At 35.9% G+C, this 20,351-nt stretch overlaps 2 protein-coding genes across 3 annotated transcripts; one reads left to right on the forward strand and one right to left on the reverse strand.

Annotated features, from left to right (window-relative positions):
* The first annotated feature begins 962 nt into the window (after positions 1 to 962).
* On the forward strand, positions 963 to 2,025 carry LOC141656067 (uncharacterized). The gene has a single exon (XM_074463007.1). It carries the CDS (start codon positions 1,094 to 1,096, stop codon positions 1,820 to 1,822), a length of 729 nt encoding a protein of 242 aa, XP_074319108.1. The 5' UTR covers positions 963 to 1,093; the 3' UTR covers positions 1,823 to 2,025.
* Positions 2,026 to 2,469: 444 nt separating this feature from the next.
* On the reverse strand, positions 2,470 to 8,571 carry LOC141657281 (CDPK-related kinase 1-like). 2 transcript variants are annotated; one of them, XM_074464456.1, is made up of 11 exons: positions 7,529 to 8,571; positions 6,729 to 6,859; positions 5,925 to 5,966; positions 5,480 to 5,588; positions 5,249 to 5,327; positions 4,804 to 5,100; positions 4,252 to 4,364; positions 4,026 to 4,133; positions 3,884 to 3,946; positions 3,234 to 3,401; positions 2,470 to 2,811 (listed from the first exon to the last, which is right to left on the reverse strand). In XM_074464456.1, exons 1-11 carry the CDS (start codon positions 8,036 to 8,038, stop codon positions 2,674 to 2,676), a joined length of 1,758 nt encoding a protein of 585 aa, XP_074320557.1. In that variant the 5' UTR covers positions 8,039 to 8,571; the 3' UTR covers positions 2,470 to 2,673. The 2 variants fall into 2 exon arrangements, with proteins under 2 accessions (XP_074320557.1, XP_074320558.1); XM_074464457.1 differs by having other exon boundaries at positions 7,478 to 7,577.
* Positions 8,572 to 20,351: the final 11,780 nt, after the last annotated feature.

Below are 20,351 nucleotides of genomic sequence, written 5' to 3' on the forward strand. Positions count from 1 at the left end.
ACATATCACTGGTTTTTGGAGCCAAGCCTTGCAATTTTACGTACAACATTGAATTTAAAAAAAAAAAAAAAGCAATATCGTATTGTACTATGATGAGAAAAAAGGAAAAAAATAATAAACAAAACAATGACCGTCAGTGCACCCTCAATGGCGACCTAGCCTTGCCGGGAGACCCTCCCTCGCCGGCGACCCAACCTTGCCGCCGTCCCATCCTCGCCGCCGTCGCCGTCTCATCCTTGCCGTCTGTGCATCCTTACCGTAACTGTGTGTGCACTACACTGTGCACCCTTACCGTAACCGTAACCGTCTGTGCACTACACGGACTTTTTTATACAAAAAATTAGAGAAATTCAATCACCATAGTCTTTATCCCTGTTTAATCGTTTTTTCCATTTAAGTTCAATATAATCCCATTAACTAATTAAATTTCCAATTAATCTGCCATAGTACACGATTAAAGGGATATAGTACACGATTAAATTTTCAATTAATCTGCCTAATACAAAAACAAAAAACTAAAATCATAAAAAATATTCAAATTAATAAGTAATATAGAATTAAAAATTAATTACATGTTTGTCACTTGAATAATCGTTCATAATTGAAAAATATTAATGCGGTTGAAGATGGTTAATTAAGGTTTCAATATTAGAGAGAAGGGAGAGCGAATTAGATTTTACTGTTTTTTTTAGTGAAGGCGAACAAATGAAAAGTTTGGTAGTATTCAAATATGTTTATAATATAAACGGGTCAAATAACAAGGTTTAAAATAAGTGTTAAGCCCAATGTAAGCCATAAGCCCAGAAAGGGTAAATACAAATCAGCCCACTTAATTAACGGGTACACTGTACAGCTGTACAATAGTTGTCAAAACAAAGAACGCGCGTCTTTCCTCCCGCTCCCGCCTTATTACCGTTTAACCCTATTAATCGACTTCAATTCAAACTCAAATTCAACTATAATATACAGACAGACTTGCTTTCCTCCATCAATTTACAATTCAATTACTGTTCATCACAATTTCACTACCAATTTCAACACAAACCAGAATTAAAAAAAAAAAAAAAAAAAAAAAGAACTAAGAAGATCAAAGATGGTTTGTAAAACGATCAAGGAGAAGAAGGGTTTCAAAAAGCGGAAATCGACGGTGTTTAAGAAAGCTATGGAGCTTTCTACTCTTTGTGATGTTGATTTACTTCTCATATTCTATGAGACTGATCAATCTAATGTCCCTCAATTCTGGTGTTCCAAATCCGATGCCTCCAACGAGTTAATTACAAGGTATTATGGTGAGAAAGGGGCCAAAAAAACTGAATTGAATCATCATCATCATCAGAAGGTTAAAAGGGGTGATAATAACGAGTTTATTAAGGATTTGGGTATCGGGGATTTGAAGAAATTAGCAGGGATTTTGGAGGGAAAGATCGAGAGTGTGAATGACAGGATTAATTTCACCAAGGAGGCTGCTGTCGTGGGTTCCCAAAATTACTGTAAGGGTAACTCTCAAGTTACTGAGTCTTTGAATTTTGGTAATTTTGGGTATGAGGGGTGGGTCGAAGATGTGGGCGAAACGGTTAATCAAACCGAGGCTGCTGAGTATGATGGGATATGGGATAGTCTATTATATGATGAAAGTATCAATCTTGATGATGTTTTATATGGAGGGTATAACCCCGAAAACGCAGCTAAGGTCGAAGGAATTAATTCTGGTAATGTGGCCGATATTGACGGTTTATGGGATTCTCATGTCAAAGATGATCTTCATGACCTCCTGATGCAATTTGAGGTTGATGATTTTAACCTTGATGATTTGAAGTTTTAGGATTATTTACTGTTGCCATCTAACTGTAAAAAGTTGTTTTTTTTTTTTTTTTATTCTTTTATTGTATTGATTTGATTAATTAGTCAGATTTTGATTCTTCTTTAGTAAAAACTCAATTAGTTTAGATATGATATGATTCTTTATTGTATTGATTTGAAAATAACGATTAATGTAATCCTTCTTCCTCATTGTTTGTAACCTTTCGACGTTGCTTTCATTAATTTTGGTTGCGAGTCCTTGAATTGGCTTTGCCTTTCAAATTTTTAATGAAGGTATCGAGTTGTTTTTTCTTTTGAATGGTAGCGGTAACCCAGGAAAACAAACAAGCTTTTTTTCGGAGCATTACTTTTTATGTGTAGATAGAGTATAAGTATAGTAGTAATATATTCGGATCTAGTAATAACACAACCGCTTAGTAACTTTCCCGACTAAACTAGTTGAGAAAGGTCCATGAGCTTTTGAATCCCTGAGGTGTTTTAATAAAACTTGATCAAACAACTCTCAGTATTCGAAGTGTCTTCTGTAACTTGTATAGTTCTGAATGATAATCATCTCCACAAACAGTTGACAGGCTGACAGAGGTATTTATATGGGGAAAATAAAGAAACCCAGAAACGAATAACGAATAACAAACTGAGACGGAAATATAGGCAAAGATTGTTCATTATAACATCTGAACTCATTGTGTGTCATCATACAATGGTTAACAATGAAGTAACCTTCGCGGAATAGCTTCCATGGAGAAAATCTTTCATCTTAAGCAAAGATGGTACAAACGTGCGGAATCTGATGATCGCGTAGTTAGAAATTCTGACCATATTTACTGGTGTCACTTGTCAAGCTTAAGTAGCTCACGCCTTCTGAAATGTACGAGAAGAGACACCATGTAAGAGTCTTACAAATCCGAGAAAACTGAGCTTCCCATCTGAATGTCGAATCCAGTCTTGAAGAACCACATGAACGGGCACTGCTGGGCTGAGTCCAAGTTCCTGGTGGGAGCATTGGGTTAGTGTTAGAATTCATTTTAATGGCAAATGGAAACCATTGAGGTTCTATTACAAGAAATGTGAGATCAGTGATGAGAAATCTAAGAAATCTAATGCCCCAATGCTTTCAGGACTCCCGCATCCTGCCTAAGGAGGGGTAGGGGGTCAAATGTACCATACATAGACTTACCCTGTGACCCTCTATTAAGTGTGTTAACAACACAGACGTCTATCGGTATCCATTATCAAAACTGTATCATAATCTCAGCGATGGGAGTCCCACATTGTAGGCACCACCACAAGAGAAAAGCAAAGTGACTGAAAAGATTCTTTCAGCTACTGATGGTCTGATGTAAGCTCAAGGTTATTTTTTAATGCCAACACTGTCAAAGACTTGGGAAAAACAACCAAAAATTGAAGATTACCGAAGCAAGTTCTTCAATCATTATTGGTCTGTTTCCATCCTTCTCAAACAGCTCGTAAGCACGCCGTGCATGTTGCTCCCACGTATCCATTGCTTCTAACTGATGCACACTAATCGCTGCCGCACAAAATTCTTCGAAATCCATTTTCCTATACTGAAGTGAGCTAACCTGCATCACATATAAGCCTACATTACGCTAAATATTTGGAGGATAAGAGTTCAAGAAGACTTGGTGGAACTTGCGGGGTAAGACACACATGCACGGGCATATGCATGTTGTAGCATCCGAGGTTCTAAGGGACCGTAAAAACTAAACTTTTTTTAGGTCGCCTCCTATTACAGTTATACGGCGTACAACGACCCCAAGGTAGCCATATAGTCATATTCCTTGCTGAATGATAACAATAAATGTGGTGCGTAAGCGGCTATAAAGCAGTTGTAAGCTGTAAGACGGTCGTATTCGAAAATTTGTGGAACTTTGTATGATACATTAGCAATTTTCAAGATAAAAACAATACAAAAACCTAAAAAAAAAGGTACAAGGAAGTCCTGTATAACAATACAGTTTTTTTTAACCACCCCTTGTAGAAAAAAATACGGAGTATGCGCCATTGTTAACAGGGTAAAAGATGTATGGAAAAAAGTATATACCATGTTGACATATTCAATAACCCTAGAGTCCTTTATAGCCTCGGTAGCATTCCTCACCACTGCCTACAGAATTAAGCAACCGAACATTAGAATGGGTTCCATAAAACAGAAGAGCAAGACAGCCTCCGAAATCAGAACTTACTATCTTAAAATTTTGCAGTGATATGTAACCATTTTTGCTAGGAGACAGCATCTGGAATTGCTCCTTAAGATATGTTAGTTGTGGTACTGTTAATGTCTTTGCAAGGGCCTGTCAACAAAGTGTTATTACTCCACTCAATTTACACTAATACGAATTCAGAAACTTATTTATATAGATTTTTTAGCAAATGAAGCCCTATAAACAACCACTAGAAAGTTTTGCATACCCCTAGAGCTGCTTTACGTAGAGAAGATGAACATATATAAGCTCTTACAAGCCTGTACACTATCATATCTTGGGGGATCTTGATGTCTGGAAAACCAGAAAGCCAAGGATGACCTACACAAATATAATGCAGAACGATAGTCAGACTACTCAGTTTTCAAAACTAGAAACTCATCGCAGAATACGATCTAAACCACATAAGACCTATGTCACTCGGCCTCGGGTGTGGAACACGGTACACATCCAAGTGTCGCACTCTCAATAAGTCAGTGAACCTGCCCTTAAAAAAGACCAACGATGTGGGATTGTAGTTGAAAATTTGAAATATGTTTTTGTTCTCGAAGTGAAATGGAGAGATGTTTGAGAAGTAAGGCTAATAATCATTAAATATCATATTAAATGTTGTTGCATATGCATCTTAATCTCTGCTTCTGTAACTTGCCTCCCTTTTTGGATCTTTGAGAAGTTCCGCAGTGGAGAAGTGAAGAGTCAAAGTTAACATAGCGTAAGAAAACATAATGAATAAAATGATAACAATATATTCCGCACTTACTGAGTGCTTGAGCAGCAGTTAATCTCTTGCGGTAATCTTTGTTTAGCAATCTCTTGACAAAGTCTTGTGCCTCTGGTGATAATGATGGCCAAGGGGCTTCATCAAAGGTAGGGTCCGCCTTTAAAACAGCCCGGAATATCCCAGACTCTGTGCGGGCCCAGAAGGGTCGGCTTCCACATAGAAGAATATAAGCAATCACCCCAATGCTCCACATGTCTGCCTCAGTTCCATAAGACCTGTGGAGGACTTCAGGAGCCACGTAATATGCACTTCCTACGATATCATTTAATCTCTCATCTGCAGAAAACACGGAGAAGACGTAACAATTATAAGCCCATTCAACCGATAAGAAAACAAGCAAGTGTCAAATTTGAGCTGGCCAATGCTTTTAAATACTCCGTAGTTTCCAAATGTGTTGTACAGGACTTCAAGGTACTGAACATACCTGGCTTGACATAGTCGGACAGCCCAAAGTCAATGGCTTTTAAAGGGGAATGATCATCTTTGGACGTAAATAGAAAGTTCTGCAGTGAAGGATCCATGAATCAGGATCAAGGAAGAAAATCACAAATCTATACATTGAAGCTATTTGCAACTGCCTAGGGAAAAGAAAACACACTACACCACAGTGTCCATTTCATATTTATGAAATGGACGCGAAATATGGCCCAATTACCTCAGGCTTGAGATCTCGGTGGACTACACCTTGAAGATGACAGTAGGCAACCACACTCAGAATCTGAACCATAACCGCCTTTGCGTCGTCTTCCGGATACTTCCCACCTCTGAATAACACAGGCCAAATTAAGTTTGTTTCTGTGATTCTAGAGTTGAGACTTGACAAACAGGTCATTCAAGGTCCGGTGTGGGTTGGGTAGATTTTGTTTTGAGTGCACTATTTTAGAGTCATTGATGGAATCAGTTTACTTTGGGCCGTGTTGTTTCAGGCCAAAAAAGTTCAGGTTATATTCGGGTTTCTCTGTTCGTTGTAATTCAAACCTTGAATCAGAGTGTTTAGTACGATTTATTAAGGTTGGGTCAGTTTTGCCAGGTCCACACACTAGCCAAACGATAAGAATTAATGAATCACCTAAAATTAAGGGTTAACAGATAATTAGTACCTTGAAAGGATTCGATCCAACAATTCACCACCTTGGCATAGCCTACGAGACCCAAGCAATTAATTTGGTTAGTTACCTCAGAAAATACTTGGATATTCTTACATACCAAGCACGATAATCAATTTTTTAACAACTATGGAGTATTAATGTACTCCCTCTGTCCCGGTCATTTGTTGTCCTTTTCCATTTTGGGGTGTCTCAGTCATTTGTTGTCCTTTCTATTTTAAGAATGAACTTGATGAGTAATTTGATCATTCTCATTCACTTTGTTCCACTTGTCATTTGGTTATTGACCCTCTCCTCTTTTCTTGGTCTTTGTGCCAAAATCAAAGGACAACAATTGACCGGGACGGAGGGAGTATTATTAAACCCAACAATCATTATGATGACAGAACAATGACAAAACAGGCCAACTCAATGGGAAATTAGGCTGACAAGCAAAATGCCAATATCACAACTCAGCGACCTTAAACTAAAATTCGATTCCTCATTACAAAATCGTTTAGGCCCTACGGAGACTGACATGACCAAAGGACATTCCACTAGATTGTTTAAAGAGGAACCCTGACGTCCATCATTTTTAGCAACCCAGACCGAGATGTAAGTCTTCAAAACAATGTTTCATTCAATAAGACCACGTGAAACATTCCGTTCCTAGAAGGGATGTGGGTTTGATGGCTACTCTGACTCAATATTCTCCTCAATATCATCACCATGCTTACAAATAGCAACCACTTCAGTTATGGCGGAATCTATAACAAACAATATGCAATTTAATCAATTTAAAATAATGCAATAACTTACTCCATGACTACATAAACATTTTCGTCGTCCTCATATGCCTCATAGAACTGCACTAGATTTTGATTTCCGGTCAATGCTCGCAATATTTTGACTTCTCTCCTAACATCCTCAATGGCAATTGCTGTTGTCATCTGCCAAAATTACACTTATCAGGCGATGAGACGCTCGTTTTACACAAAGTCATAAACAGTAAGAATCTCAGATAACAAAAGATTAACCGAACAATCATGATTTATAAGCTGTTGGAATTATGCACTTTACTATAGAGAGGTAAAGACCGAAGATTAATCAAATTAACAGAACAACTTGGAGGGATTATGATTTAAACAAATCAACTATCCCTATACACAATTGCCTTTAGAAACATTCCAAGAAACAAGAAGATCGTTTAAAATGCTAACACCACCTCTAATTGCATACATTAAAGATATACTTCCTCCGTCCCATTTAATAATGTACGTCTCCAAAACGTATACAATCAAATCAAGTAGACGAAAGATCAGAAACAAAAATTCTGGGTCAACAAGAAATCTAAAAACAACCATAATTCAAACTCCTCACAACTCAACAACCAAATTAGATCAAGCACTTTATCTACATAATCATCCATTCTACAAAAACCCGAAAAACCAGCCAACACATATAAACACTTGAAAAAAACACAACATAACAAATTAACAACCAACAACAACTACAACAACTAAAAGTAGGAGTAGGGTCCCATAAAGTCGGAATGTACGCAACCTTACCCTTACGAAGAAAAAATAACATAATCAACCAAGCTCAAACCCACACCTCACCTTAGCTTTAGGAATGACTTTGATAGCAACATCAACACCCTTCAAACTACCTTTTTTACCTTTACCACAACAAGTATACCCAAAATGCCCTCTACCAATTTCCTCACCAATTTCATAATTATTCACAAAATGCTTAGAATATCCAAAATGTTTGTCTAAACCAATTTCACATTCTTCACTACCCTCAGGAATTGATGCCTCATTAGGTTTCACTAATCCATGTCGTCGTGCTAGTAATGCCCTTATATGTTTAGCTGGTGATGCTGCTGGAAATGGGCCTTTTAAAAATCTATGTGGTGTTGATTTTACACTTGATGGTGAATTTTTGAACCAATTTTGTAATGGACTTGGACTGTAAAATGGGAATTTTGGAGTTTTTTTAACATTTTCATTATTATTGTTTGATTGTGGTAAATTATTAGGTAAATTTTGGGTGTTTTCTGTGTTAATTACTTGATTATCTAATTGGGTTTCTGGGATTTTTACTGGTTTTGCATGACACAACCCCATTGATTAATTAAGCACTAATCAGTAACAAAGTTGGATTTAAATTGAAGTTGAAATTGAAATTGAATTGAATTTGAGCTCAAACATGTAAAGATGAAATCTTTCAACAAAAAAGGAGATGGATAATTTTAATTAAGCTCAACTTTTTAGGAAAGTAAGTAAATTTGGGAGTAAAATAAGTAATTAAGGAGCAAAAAGATGCAAACTTTATGATCAAGACAAAACAATAGTGAGCTAAATTTGAGTAAAGAACAAAAGGGAAGTTAGAATTACTGAAAAAAATTGGAGAAAAATTATTATTGTAGTTATGAAGATAAAGGAGGTGAATTAAAGAGGAAAAAGAAAATGGGAAAATGGGAGAGAGCGGTAAGAAAAGTAGGGGGAAAAGGTAAAGAGAGACTGGAAAAGATAGTAAGCAAAGGAAGGAAAGAATGGAAAAGACAGGAGAATATATGAGGGAAGACTGAATTGAGGTGAGACTGTGTGAAGAAGGGAAGGGAACACAAACAAAATGCATCAGTTTTGCTTCTGTTTTCAGTATTTTTCTGTTTTTTTAGATAACTTGTTCTATACCGTACGGTCGGGTCAAATCGGGTCGTGTCATAACGACTGATCTGAACCGTGCCTAAATTGAGGGCTCGAATTTGAATCGAAAATCGAATTGATCCGACCCGAATGTTTACTGTCGTATACTGATCGTTATCCTCAAATAACTTGATAACAACTAGAAAGCAAACGGGTCAAGTGTTTAACGCTTCATTTTCAAAATTTGAGTAATAGTATCTCTTTCTCACAAAAAAACTCTCTCTAAAAAAACTCTAGCCTCCATCGTATTATACAGGGGCTTTCATCGATTATCAATCGATTGATGGTAAGCCCTAAAATTGTTTCAAATTTCAATCAATAGTATGCATATCTATCTTTTATTCAATAAAAGTCTCCCTTTTGGTGAGAATTGTTTTTCCGTCCCTTATTTCGGGGTTTTTCCATTTATTCATAGGGTTAGTTTCATCAGTAATATAGTTAATAGTAGTTCGTTGATGGTTTGCAGCGTGTTCTTTCAAAGGGTAAAAGTGATTTGTCAACGATCTTTGGAACCAGACAGAGGTAAATTTTATCTCATAAATCAAACGAAGGATCCCCTCAAAAGCTACATGAAGATAACGATAATATGACGAGCCGAATTGTCAGATGCTGTTTTGAGATCCCTAATTTATAAGAAAATTATTTTTCTTTGGTTTTCATTAGATTTGTTTTCGATTATAATTATTCTTTGTAAGTGTCATATGACGTTCTATTAATGAATTGTTCTTTTCTCTCAAAAAAGAAAGCAAACGGGTCAACCGGGTCGAGTCATTTTGGGTTTGGTCGGGTCGGGCGGAGTCATTTCGAGCCCGGTCATTTTCGGGTCAACTATTATCAATTAATTTGTGGATAATAATCATTTTGCAACAATAAAAAAATTCGGATCAGGTTATACATAGTCGGCTCAATTCATGTTCGTGTCTTGAGTTCGGGTGTCAGGTAGGATTATTCGGGCCTGATCAATTTTGCCAGGTCTAATAACAACCCACCCAAAATGACATGACCTAACCCATATTCCTGCAAACTCGAAGAACCGAAACCCGAATTGCCCTAACCGATTGACCTGTTTACCATGTCTAGTCATGGCCATCTAGATCGGGTTCGGGTCATTTACAAGTCGGGTTAGTTGGGTCAATTCTTAGCTCGGGTTCTGGTCTAGTCGAGTCGCTTTCGAGTCATTGTCGGTTCGGGTAATTAAGATAGATTTGTCGGATAGGGTCAGGTTTGGCTCATAAATTTATTATCGGGTCAATTTTCCGATTATTTTACCAGTTTGAATGAGCTATGATCATTATTTAGCGAAATTATAAGGTTAGTTAATTTTAAATATTTTATAAAAGTCGATCATAATGTCAGTTTATTTTGGTCTTTATTTCCTTGACTTTTCGTTTATGTCGGGATTATATTTCAAGTTATTCTCGAATTATATTTTGGATCAGGTTAACTTTCGAGTCAATTTTGGGTTATTTTTCGAGTCGGGTTGGATCGGATAAAATCAGTCGCTTCGGGTCAGCTTTGTTCGGATTCCGATCAGGTCAGACTCTTTGTAAAATATGTAATTCTAACACAAATAGATTGGAAAAAGAGGTGGATCAAATAGGAGGGACAAACTACAAATAATGGGGGTGGTGGCCTGGTGGGGGGTTTGGTGCTTGGATTCTTCCAACCTGTCCTTTTGTGGCTGGGTTTTAACTTCCAACGGAGTACCACTCTATCTACATTCCAACTTCTGAGATTTCTCTATGTTAGGGTTAAAAGATTTTACGGTTATTAGTAAATTCTTTACATATTTCTCTTTTATATCAATTTTTTACGTTTCACTAATCTATAAATATTATTAAAAGGCTACTCTAAAATAACCAATTAAATAAAAAAAAACCCTCTCTAAAAACCTAGCCTCCATTATTATTCGGGGGCTTCCATCGATCATCCATCGATGGTAAGCCCCACAAAAGCTTTCTTAAACAACTAATATTATGCAGATCTATCTTATTTTCAATAATAGTCTCCCTTTTGGTGAGATCTGTTGTTCCGTCCCTTCTTTCGGGGTTTTTCCATTTTTTCGTGGGATTGTTATCAATATAATAAGTTTTAATCGACGGGGAGATTATCAGATTTGTTTCGTGGATGAATACATCAAGACGGCTACACTGTTTCCCTCCATCAAGAAGGATGCAAAGACATCGATTATTCATAGATTCAAGAAATTTATGATTTTGGAGCGGCAGCATTTACGATATTTAGATAGTTATTTTGAATGTATTTTTTACGTTAGCAATCTTGATTTTCCTTTGTCTATTTGTTATCTTCATTGTAACCTACGCTTAGTTGATTATTAATGAGATGACAATTTCAAAAAATAACCAATTAAATCCACGTAGACAATGATACGCAGGATAAAAAAAAGTCACGCAGACATTTGAAGATCACGTCAGCCGCATAACCCAAATGCCACACACACATTCATACCCAATTACCCCGTCTCTTATCATCACTGTTCCTACCGACAACGACAATCCCCCCTTTTCCGCTCATTTCGTCAACCGGCATTAATTTATTATTACATGGCATTAATTTAATTCATTTATCTATAAATTAATTTAATTCACTTATCTATAATATTAAAAGATATTATCTATATTCTTAAATGATTTTTGTATATTAAATATATTCTTTTCCAAAATTTATGTAACCCTTAGAAATTTACATCAAAATTTCATAATTTATAATTAATATTTTCATTTTAATTGAAATTTTTGTGATAAAACATGTTAATAAAATTTATAATTTAAATTTAAATTAAAATTTTTGTAATAAAATATGTTAATTAATTAATTAAAACTCTTCATATTACTTACCACCCACCATTTTTATTAACATTTTTTCCTATTTAATTGTTTTTTTTAATTAAACATGGTAATAAATTGATTAAAACTCTTCATAATACTTAACACCCACCAAATTAATTAAAAGTTTTTCCTATTTAATTAATCTTTAAAATATAATATGTTAATAAATTGATTAAAACTCTTTGTATTACTTAACAGTTAACACGCATAATTTTCATTAACATTTGTTCTTATTTAATTCACCTCTTGAGTTTCTCGACAATCAATTATCTAATTAAATAATACCACAAAATAAATTAAAATTAAAATTAAAATTAAAATATTGGAATTTATGGTTGTATAATTGCTATAAAACCTATAATGATTTCTATCTATAAAATCTTATTAAAAGGCTAACCTAAAAAATGTGACATTGCAAGTTTAATTGTAACGTGACAACTTTTAATGTGACATGGTAAAAAAAAGTGATATGTATTACCAATTTAAAAAAATAAAAAATATAAGGTAAAAAAATTTAAAAAATATAAGGTACAAACACAAAAAGGAAAGAAAAAAAATGTAAACCATTGATCTCCTCTCATAATTTTTGTTATTTATTTACCTTATTTATTTAACCATTATTTCCTTTATTTAATAAAATGACCTTTTAACTTTCCTTTCATCATTACTATATATACTCCGTATTTATGTACCATATTTTTTATTTTTATTTCATTCATAAAATTTTGAGAGAATTTGTAATAGAATTTTTCATATATATAACTATTATATTCACCCTAATTTTCAATTTTATTCAAAAAAATAGCACCTAAAGTATACATAAAAAAGTAAACTAATTGTTTCGTTTTTTATTTTTCTTATGTTTTGTATTAATTTGTTATTATTTTTTGTGTTTGTATTAATATTGCAGGATAATGAATTTCCAACTTTATTTAAAAAATTGGTAGGTAAGGTATAGCTAAAGAACTAAATTAATTATTTTGCTTTTTATTTTTATTATGTTTTGAATTAATTAGAATCTTATTAGTTATTTTTTTGGTTTATATTAATATTGCAGGAGAATGAATTTACAACTTTATTCAAAAAATTGGTAGGTAAACTATACAGTGAGAATTAAATTAGTTGTTTCACTTTTTATTTTTATTATGTTTTGAATTAATTAGAATTTTATTAGTTATTTTTTGTGTGTGTGTTTGTATTAATATTATATGAGGATGACATACTCACATATCAATAACAATGCACGAGATTCGAAATAATGACTATGGATCTTCTTTACAGATTTTTTTTCTTGGTTTGGACGATTCTTTCATTTTTGTCGGTTTTTCTTTTTTCTACAATGGTGTATTTGAAATATCGAATGGTAGCAAAAATCATTACTAAGTAATTGACATGTTGTTACATTATTGTCCTTCACTCTTTCCTACACTTTAGTCTCTTTTGTAACACTTATGTTCTATTTTTATTTTGTCAAACAGGTTACAAATCAAATTGCTCAGCCAAATTGTTAAAGTACGATGCACATTAGTCAATTTGATCTTATCATAGTGTTATAATATGCATAAATAGTAATTAGTTAGAAACCGATTCTTATTCTCCAATTCATTGTTCCAATTCCAATGCTTTCAAGCCTTTAAATCATTTTTTTGTTTTCCATCAAATATACTATTTTGTAACTCACAATATTTTTGGATGAATATTTTTTTAAAATTATTTGTTTATATTTTATTTTCTCTTGAATTAGGAAAGGCTAATATTTCATATGAAGTTTAATAGTATTGTTTTGATTATAATTTTTGATGAATGATCGACTATGAAGAAGCTATGTTTAGAATCGTATATGCATAAATCTCTATTTATTGCGTGATTCCGAGAAATGTGTAATTAGTTTTGCTCATCTTATACTAATAATAATAATTATTAGAGTTCACCTATAAAGTTTTGATCCTTACTTTACTCTCTTACTTTTTGTCCCAAATCTAATCTTATATATACTACGGAGTATATTATTATAACACAAAATGTAATATTTTAAATATATGTAACCTTTTCTTGGAATTATTCGGAATAGTTGTTAAACTCCGCCTGTGAGTGTTTTCGGGCATTCACTGCCGGTCCCAAGCCCGGATAAAGGAGGAGGGTTGCGGTAGGTCTGTGGCAGCCAGCATAAAAACTTAGTCACATTTTATGGACATGAATCGAAATTTGAACATTGTTGGGGCGTCTCCTCAGAAGCGATGGCTGCACTTCTTAGACCTGGGTGTAGTGAAAAGTATGTGAGGGTTGCTAGGTCGTCGCCCGGAAGCGACGCGCCATCTTTACATCTGGGGGTGGTGTTAAATAGGCAAGGGTGCGCTACATCTTCTAGACCCGGGTGTAGTGAAAAATATGCAAGGGTTGTTAGGTCGTCGCCCAAAAGCGGCGCGCCACCTCGAATTATGGGTGTGGTGTCAAATAGGTTTGGATCTAGGAAGCATGGTCAAGAGCGGGTAAAGAAATCAGGACATGACTTTAGGAAGGGTAGTAGGTTACGTTTTGGTACTTGGAATGTTGGCTCTTTGACAGGGAGATTAACTGAGGTAGGGGAGGTTATGAAAAGGAGGAGATTGCATATAATGTGTCTATAAGAGACAAAGTGGGTCGGAGATAAAGCAAGGGTGATAGCGCCTTGGGGTTATAAGCTTTGGTACACGGGTAAAGACAAAAGTCGTAATGGAGTGGGTATTGTCATTGATAAAGATTACATTGATGATGTGGTAGAAGTATCGAGAAAGAGTGATAGGATTATGAGCATTAAGCTTATAGTCGGGGATGAGGTGGTGACGGTTATAAGTGCTTACGCACCTTAAGTAGGTTTGGATGCTTCTTTTCGACGAGCCTTCTGGGAAGATTTGGAAGAGGTTGTAGAACGAGTCCCTATTGGAGAGAAATTGATCATTGGTGGTGACCTCAATGGGCATGTGGGTACTAGTCGAGTTGGCTTTGAGAACATTCATGGGAGTTTTGGGTTTGGGGAGAGAAATGAAGCAGGAAGTGACATATTAGATTTTGGTTTGGCATATGACTTGGGTGTACTGAACACTTGGTTCGAGAAAAGACATTCTCATTTGGTGACTTATAGAAGTGGAGGTAATGCTAGTCAAATTGACTTCCTTTTGGTAAGGAATATGTGGAGGAAAGAGTACACCGATTGCAAGGTCATACCCGGGGAAAGTGCCGCAACACAACATAGACTAGTGGTTCTTGATTTTCGGGGTAAGAGAGACTTGAGGAAGAGAAAGATAATCGGTGAGGCACATATCAAGTGGTGGAAGCTACAAGGGGGAAACCAACAAGCGTTTTTGGATAAGGTTGGAAGTAGCGATATTTGGTCGGATTGCGAGGAGAAAGATATTGATGCAACGTGGGATAAATTGGAGCATGTTGTAAAGGATTTGGTGAGGGAGGTGTTAGAGGAATCTAAAGGGAATAGACCATCAAGTAAGGACACATCTTGGTGGAACGATGTGGTGAGACAAGCGATAAAGACTAAACGTGAATGTTATAAGGTTCTGGGGAAATGCATGAGTGATGAAAACTTTGAAAAGTACAAGGAGGCTAGACGAGCCGCTAAAAAGGCCGTACGGGATGCGGGGGCAAAAGTTAACCAAGAAGTGTATGCCAGGTTGGACACGAGAGAAGGAGAGAAGGATATCTATAAACTGGCTCGCATAAGAGACCGAAAGACGAGAGATATTGGGAGAGTTAGGTGTGTGAAAGATATGGCCGACAAGGTTCCGGTTCAGGATAACGAAATAAAGGCTAGATGGAGTTCTTACTTTGATAATTTATTCAATGGACATCAGGAACAAGGTTTTGGGGATGTAGAGGTAACACCAAGCATGGTTAATCGGGAATTTGTGCGTAGAATACAAAAGAGTGAAGTTAGAAAGGCGTTAAGGAAGATGGGGTCAAAGAAAGCAGAGGGACCGGATGGTATACCCATAGAAGTTTGGAGGTGCTTCGGGGAGAAAGGGATCGAATGGGTAACCATGCTCTTCAACAAGATTTGGAGGAGCAACAAGATGCCATCGGCTTGGAGGAGAAGCACTCTTGTCCCTTTGTACAAAAACAAAGGTGATGTTCAAGAGTGTTACAATTATCGGGGAATTAAACTTATGAGTCATACGATGAAGTTATGGGAGCGGGTAATCGAGCAAAGGCTTAGGATATGTGTAGACATCTCGGAAAACCAATTTGGATTTATGCCCGGGAGATCGACTATGGATGCGATTTTTATCATGAGACAGTTGATGGAATACCATCGGGACAAGAAGAAGGAATTACATATGGTTTTTATTGACTTGGAAAAGGCATATGATAGGGTACCAAGAGAAGTACTTTGGTGGGCTTTGGCGAGAAAGGGTGTATCGCGAAAATATATTGATCTCATAAAGGACATGTATGAGGGGGCTAGTGCAAGTGTTCGCACTAATGTTGAGAGAACGGAAGAATTTCCTATTACCATCGGGGTGCATCAAGGTTCCGCACTTAGTCCTTTTCTCTTTGCTATAGTTATGGATGAGTTGACAAGGGATATTCAGGACGACATCCCTTGGTGTATGATGTTTGCTGATGATATTGTGTTGATTGATGAGACAAAAGAGGGGGTGGAGAGAAAGTTGGAATTGTGAAGGCGGACTTTAGAGACTCGTGGGTTCAGGCTGAGCAGGAGTAAGACTGAGTATTTGAGGTGTCAGTTCACTAAGGTGGTGGCGGGGTTGAGATCGACAGAGGCGGGGAGTATTATTTTCGATGGGAATGTTGTTGAGGGTTCGGATTTCTTCAGATATCTAGGATCTATTATTCAAAAAGATGGGGAGTTAGACGGAGATGTGGCTCACAGAATTAAAGCGGGATGGTTGAAATGGAAGAGTGCTTCAAGGTTTCTATGCGATAAAGATATGCCCCAAAGATTAAAGGGAAATTTTATCGCACGACAATTAGGCCTGCCCTACTTTACGGCTCCGAGTGTTGGGCCGTGAAGCATTGTCACATTCAAAAGATGAGTGTGGCGGAGATGCGCATGTTGAGGTGGATGTGTGGACATACAAGGAAAGATCGGTTAATGAATGAGGTGATTAGGGAAAAGGTAAAAGTGGCGCCAATAGAGGACAAGATGATGGAAACCGACTAAGATGGTTTGGCCATGTGAGAAGGAGACCTATGGACGCACCAGTTAGGAGGCTGGAGACTTGGAGAACAGAAAAGATCCCTAGAGGCAGAGGAAGACCGAGACAGACATGGTTGAGAGTGATAGAGCACGATATGAGAGTTCTGGGGCTTGAGGAGAGTATGGTGACGGAGAGGGCACAATGGAGGAAAAGGATACATGTGGATTTCTAGTAGTTGATGTTTTTTGACAGATTTAGTATTTTTTTATTTAATTTAAAGAAATTAAATTATTTATTCTTCTCTCCTTTATCACATTTTTTACCAACCACTTTCTTATAGATTTTTACCTGGTTCATTCCGGATCCTTAACTCTATTTCGGTTTTTAAAAATCGTTTTAATCTTTTCTCTCGATTTAAATTTTAAGTTTTTATAAAAGAAAGACGGAATTCGATTTTAAAACCCCTAAGTTTACCTTGACTTTCCATTACATTTTCGTTCTTCCTTTTTGTTTTTCACCTTCCATTTCTATTCGCATTTTGAGGCGTGCGTTCACCCATGGACGGTTCGAAAGGATGATTTATGTCAGCCGACCCCAAATCATTTTGGGATTAAGGCTCTGATGTTGTTGTTGTTGTTGTTAAAGTTGCTCACATAAAAGTTCACGACCGTTTCTTTGCAAGATAAACATAGGGCCAAGTATTTAAAACGCACCAAAACGACAATAAAAGTAATATCTCCATTCAAGCAGTAAAGAGGCAAGTTGCAATGTTTGTTCGTGAAGAAAACCATTCATATTCTATAATCTTTAAGCCGGTCAAAGAAATGGTTAAATAATAAAGAGACAATTGAAGAATCACTAATTAAAGAGGCAATTGAAAAACCATTAATTAAACAGGTAATTGAAGAATCATTAGCAACTCAAACGACAAAATTGAGAGTCATTGATTTTCTTTCTATAAAATCTCATAAAAATACCAATTCATATTGTCTTATTTGATACCAGGTTGTCCAAACCAACATTACTCGTCCTTACAAAAGTCAGTTTTTTTTATTCTCTCTGTAATTTAGAGTATTCCTTTTTCCTTTTCTTTTTGTTCATGTATTTATATTTAATAGTCTTAATTGGAGGTGCCAATTCAATTAATTAACTTGATCATTTAATTAATGATGTTATTGTAGGAGGTATGTATATGTTAACGCGATCCTAAAATGGATGTGCTTTGAACTTCGCTTAATTATTTTGCATACCCAATAAGAATTATTTTTACGAGACTAGCATAATTATCCATATTGTACGAGTTTTAAGATTTTGACGGGAGTATTTATTTAAATTCTATATCTATATGTGTACTTACTATAAGTGAAGTAATAAGAAGGTTATATTTTTGTAGAGAAATAAAGGATAATGAATGAAAAGTAATCACGCTATATATTTCGAAGTTAGGAGGGTTTTAACTGCATATGTAGTAGAAAATAAATTTCAATGTAATTTGTTCATATATGGAAGGGTGACTTCTTTTAATGTTTTGTTTTACTAGTAGAAACTTGTACTCATATTTTTAAATCATTTGAAAACAGGAGACGAAAATGGAGAGCAAATTCATGTTCCAATACTTCTATGGCGTCAAGATTGTCCATAAGACTAGAAGTACCCGAAAATTCAATTTGACGGATTGTGTCCTCGCTTCAAAACAACCAAGTTATTCACATTTTGGTTTGCTTATCATCCCGAACCAAAAATTTGGAGTGTATTAAACTTTTGTTTTAAAATACTGCTCCCCCAGTCGTGTTCATTTATTTACCTTTTTTTTTAAATTATTTGTGAGTGGTTTTTTAATTAAAATTAAACAAATGATTGAGAGAGGGGGACTACTCCATATAAGTTATTCACAAATTAAACACTTAAACACAGTCAATTATTAACGATCCCGTGATTTTCACGGGCTCCAAAACTAGTTTGTATGTAAAACAGTTTTACATAATCATATTATTGTAAAATTAGGTGTTACTTTGCATTTTAGCCCAGGAAATTAACTCACTGATTAGTGAGAAGGGCATCAATGTAAATTAGGGGTGATTTTATAATATTTTATTGTAAAACAGTTTTACTAGAGACTTACTCTTTACGTTTTCCTCTTTACATGTTTTTACGTGTTGTATTACCAAAGACTCTTACGACACTCATATAATCATATGCAAATTACAGAGTGAGAAAAAATAAGACGTGATTTTGTACTTTTAGGGGCTTTTTGATGTGGAATGTTAGGAAAACGAATTATTTATTTTGGCAAATCAATCATTTTCTATGTGGCGTAAGTAGAAAATTTGTTAACAATCTTCTTTTATGCAACCATAAGAAAACGGATAAGAACCTTTTTTTTTTACAGCGAAAGGAGAATAACTTACAATGTTCTACCAGTTACAATGTAAGTTACTCGACTAGGTAGCATCAAAATCCGACAACTAAATTTAGCACTACAAAGCTATACCTAAGAAATACATAAATATTATATAGAACTACAACATTAAGATAAACGAGATCTGCAATGATAGGATGCATAAGGGCGGAGGATTGGCCACGAACAACCGAACCAGCTTCAAAAGCATGCTCGACTTCCGGAAAGCATCGACGCATACGAGTCCCGGAGTGGCAATGACAAGGTGTACTTCCGTTCTAGCAAAAAGAACGAAGAAAGAAATAAAGATGAGCAAGACAACGAAGTCTGTCATGGGCGGAGATAAATCTCCTATACACCTTAGAAATTGAACCCTTTGACCGTAGGACCAACACATCGAGAAATCCATCATGCAAAGAAGAGAGAACAATGGCAGTCCCTTAACCAAGATCCAGTCAAAAGAAGCCAGTAAACATCGTCTACTGACGAATCCAACACACACCAGAGCTAAATATCTCCAAAAGGAGATTTGTTGAGACTAAAAGCATAAAAAAAAAACTGGACGAGGACATCATAAGGTTAAGGAAAAAGACCACCATCTCCAAACTAACCATCCACACCGAAAACCCGTCATACACCTGCTCATAAACTCATAGATCCCAAATAACACAATAAACCCAGTATTAAGCCAACAAAGGAAAAAGCAACAGAGATCCGACCAAAACATCGTGGTTCAGAAATAGATCCGACAACACCAAAGACACAAACGAGAGCCGCCAAAAGGACACCCCAGATGATCCACGTCGGACCAAAAACCACCAGAAAACGCACATGCATGCACCAAACCAGGAAGAATAGACCAAAACTCTGTACCACACAGAACAATGAGACAACAATCCAATAGGCGGGGAAGGGGCGAGGGAGAGGGGAACGCCGTATCGGACGATCTGACCCATAAACATAAAACGCAACAAAGGACATAACCAAGGTCCGACCGCGAAGCTTAAGGAGATGGGGGAAGGGGGCGAAGGGAGGGGGGAAACACCACCCTAGTTGCATGCACGTAATAACCTAACAAAATCCAAGAACTTTTGGTAAGAATGTAAACACACCTTCCTTAAACTAAGTATAAAATTATTAGTAAGCTTTAGGGAAAATTGTCTTATATTAACTTAATATGAAACATAATATAAAACACACCAAAATTAACTACAAGGATAAAAATAAGAATAAAAAAAATCAGCTAGAATACAAACTCAAGTTCTACATCGGTAGTGTAAAGATGAAATATATCTTTATAAGTGTCCACTAAATATAATAGTAGTAAATCC

This window comes from Silene latifolia, chromosome 5 (genome assembly GCF_048544455.1).
Source record: "Silene latifolia isolate original U9 population chromosome 5, ASM4854445v1, whole genome shotgun sequence".
In the NCBI taxonomy this organism is placed as follows: domain Eukaryota; kingdom Viridiplantae; phylum Streptophyta; class Magnoliopsida; order Caryophyllales; family Caryophyllaceae; genus Silene; species Silene latifolia.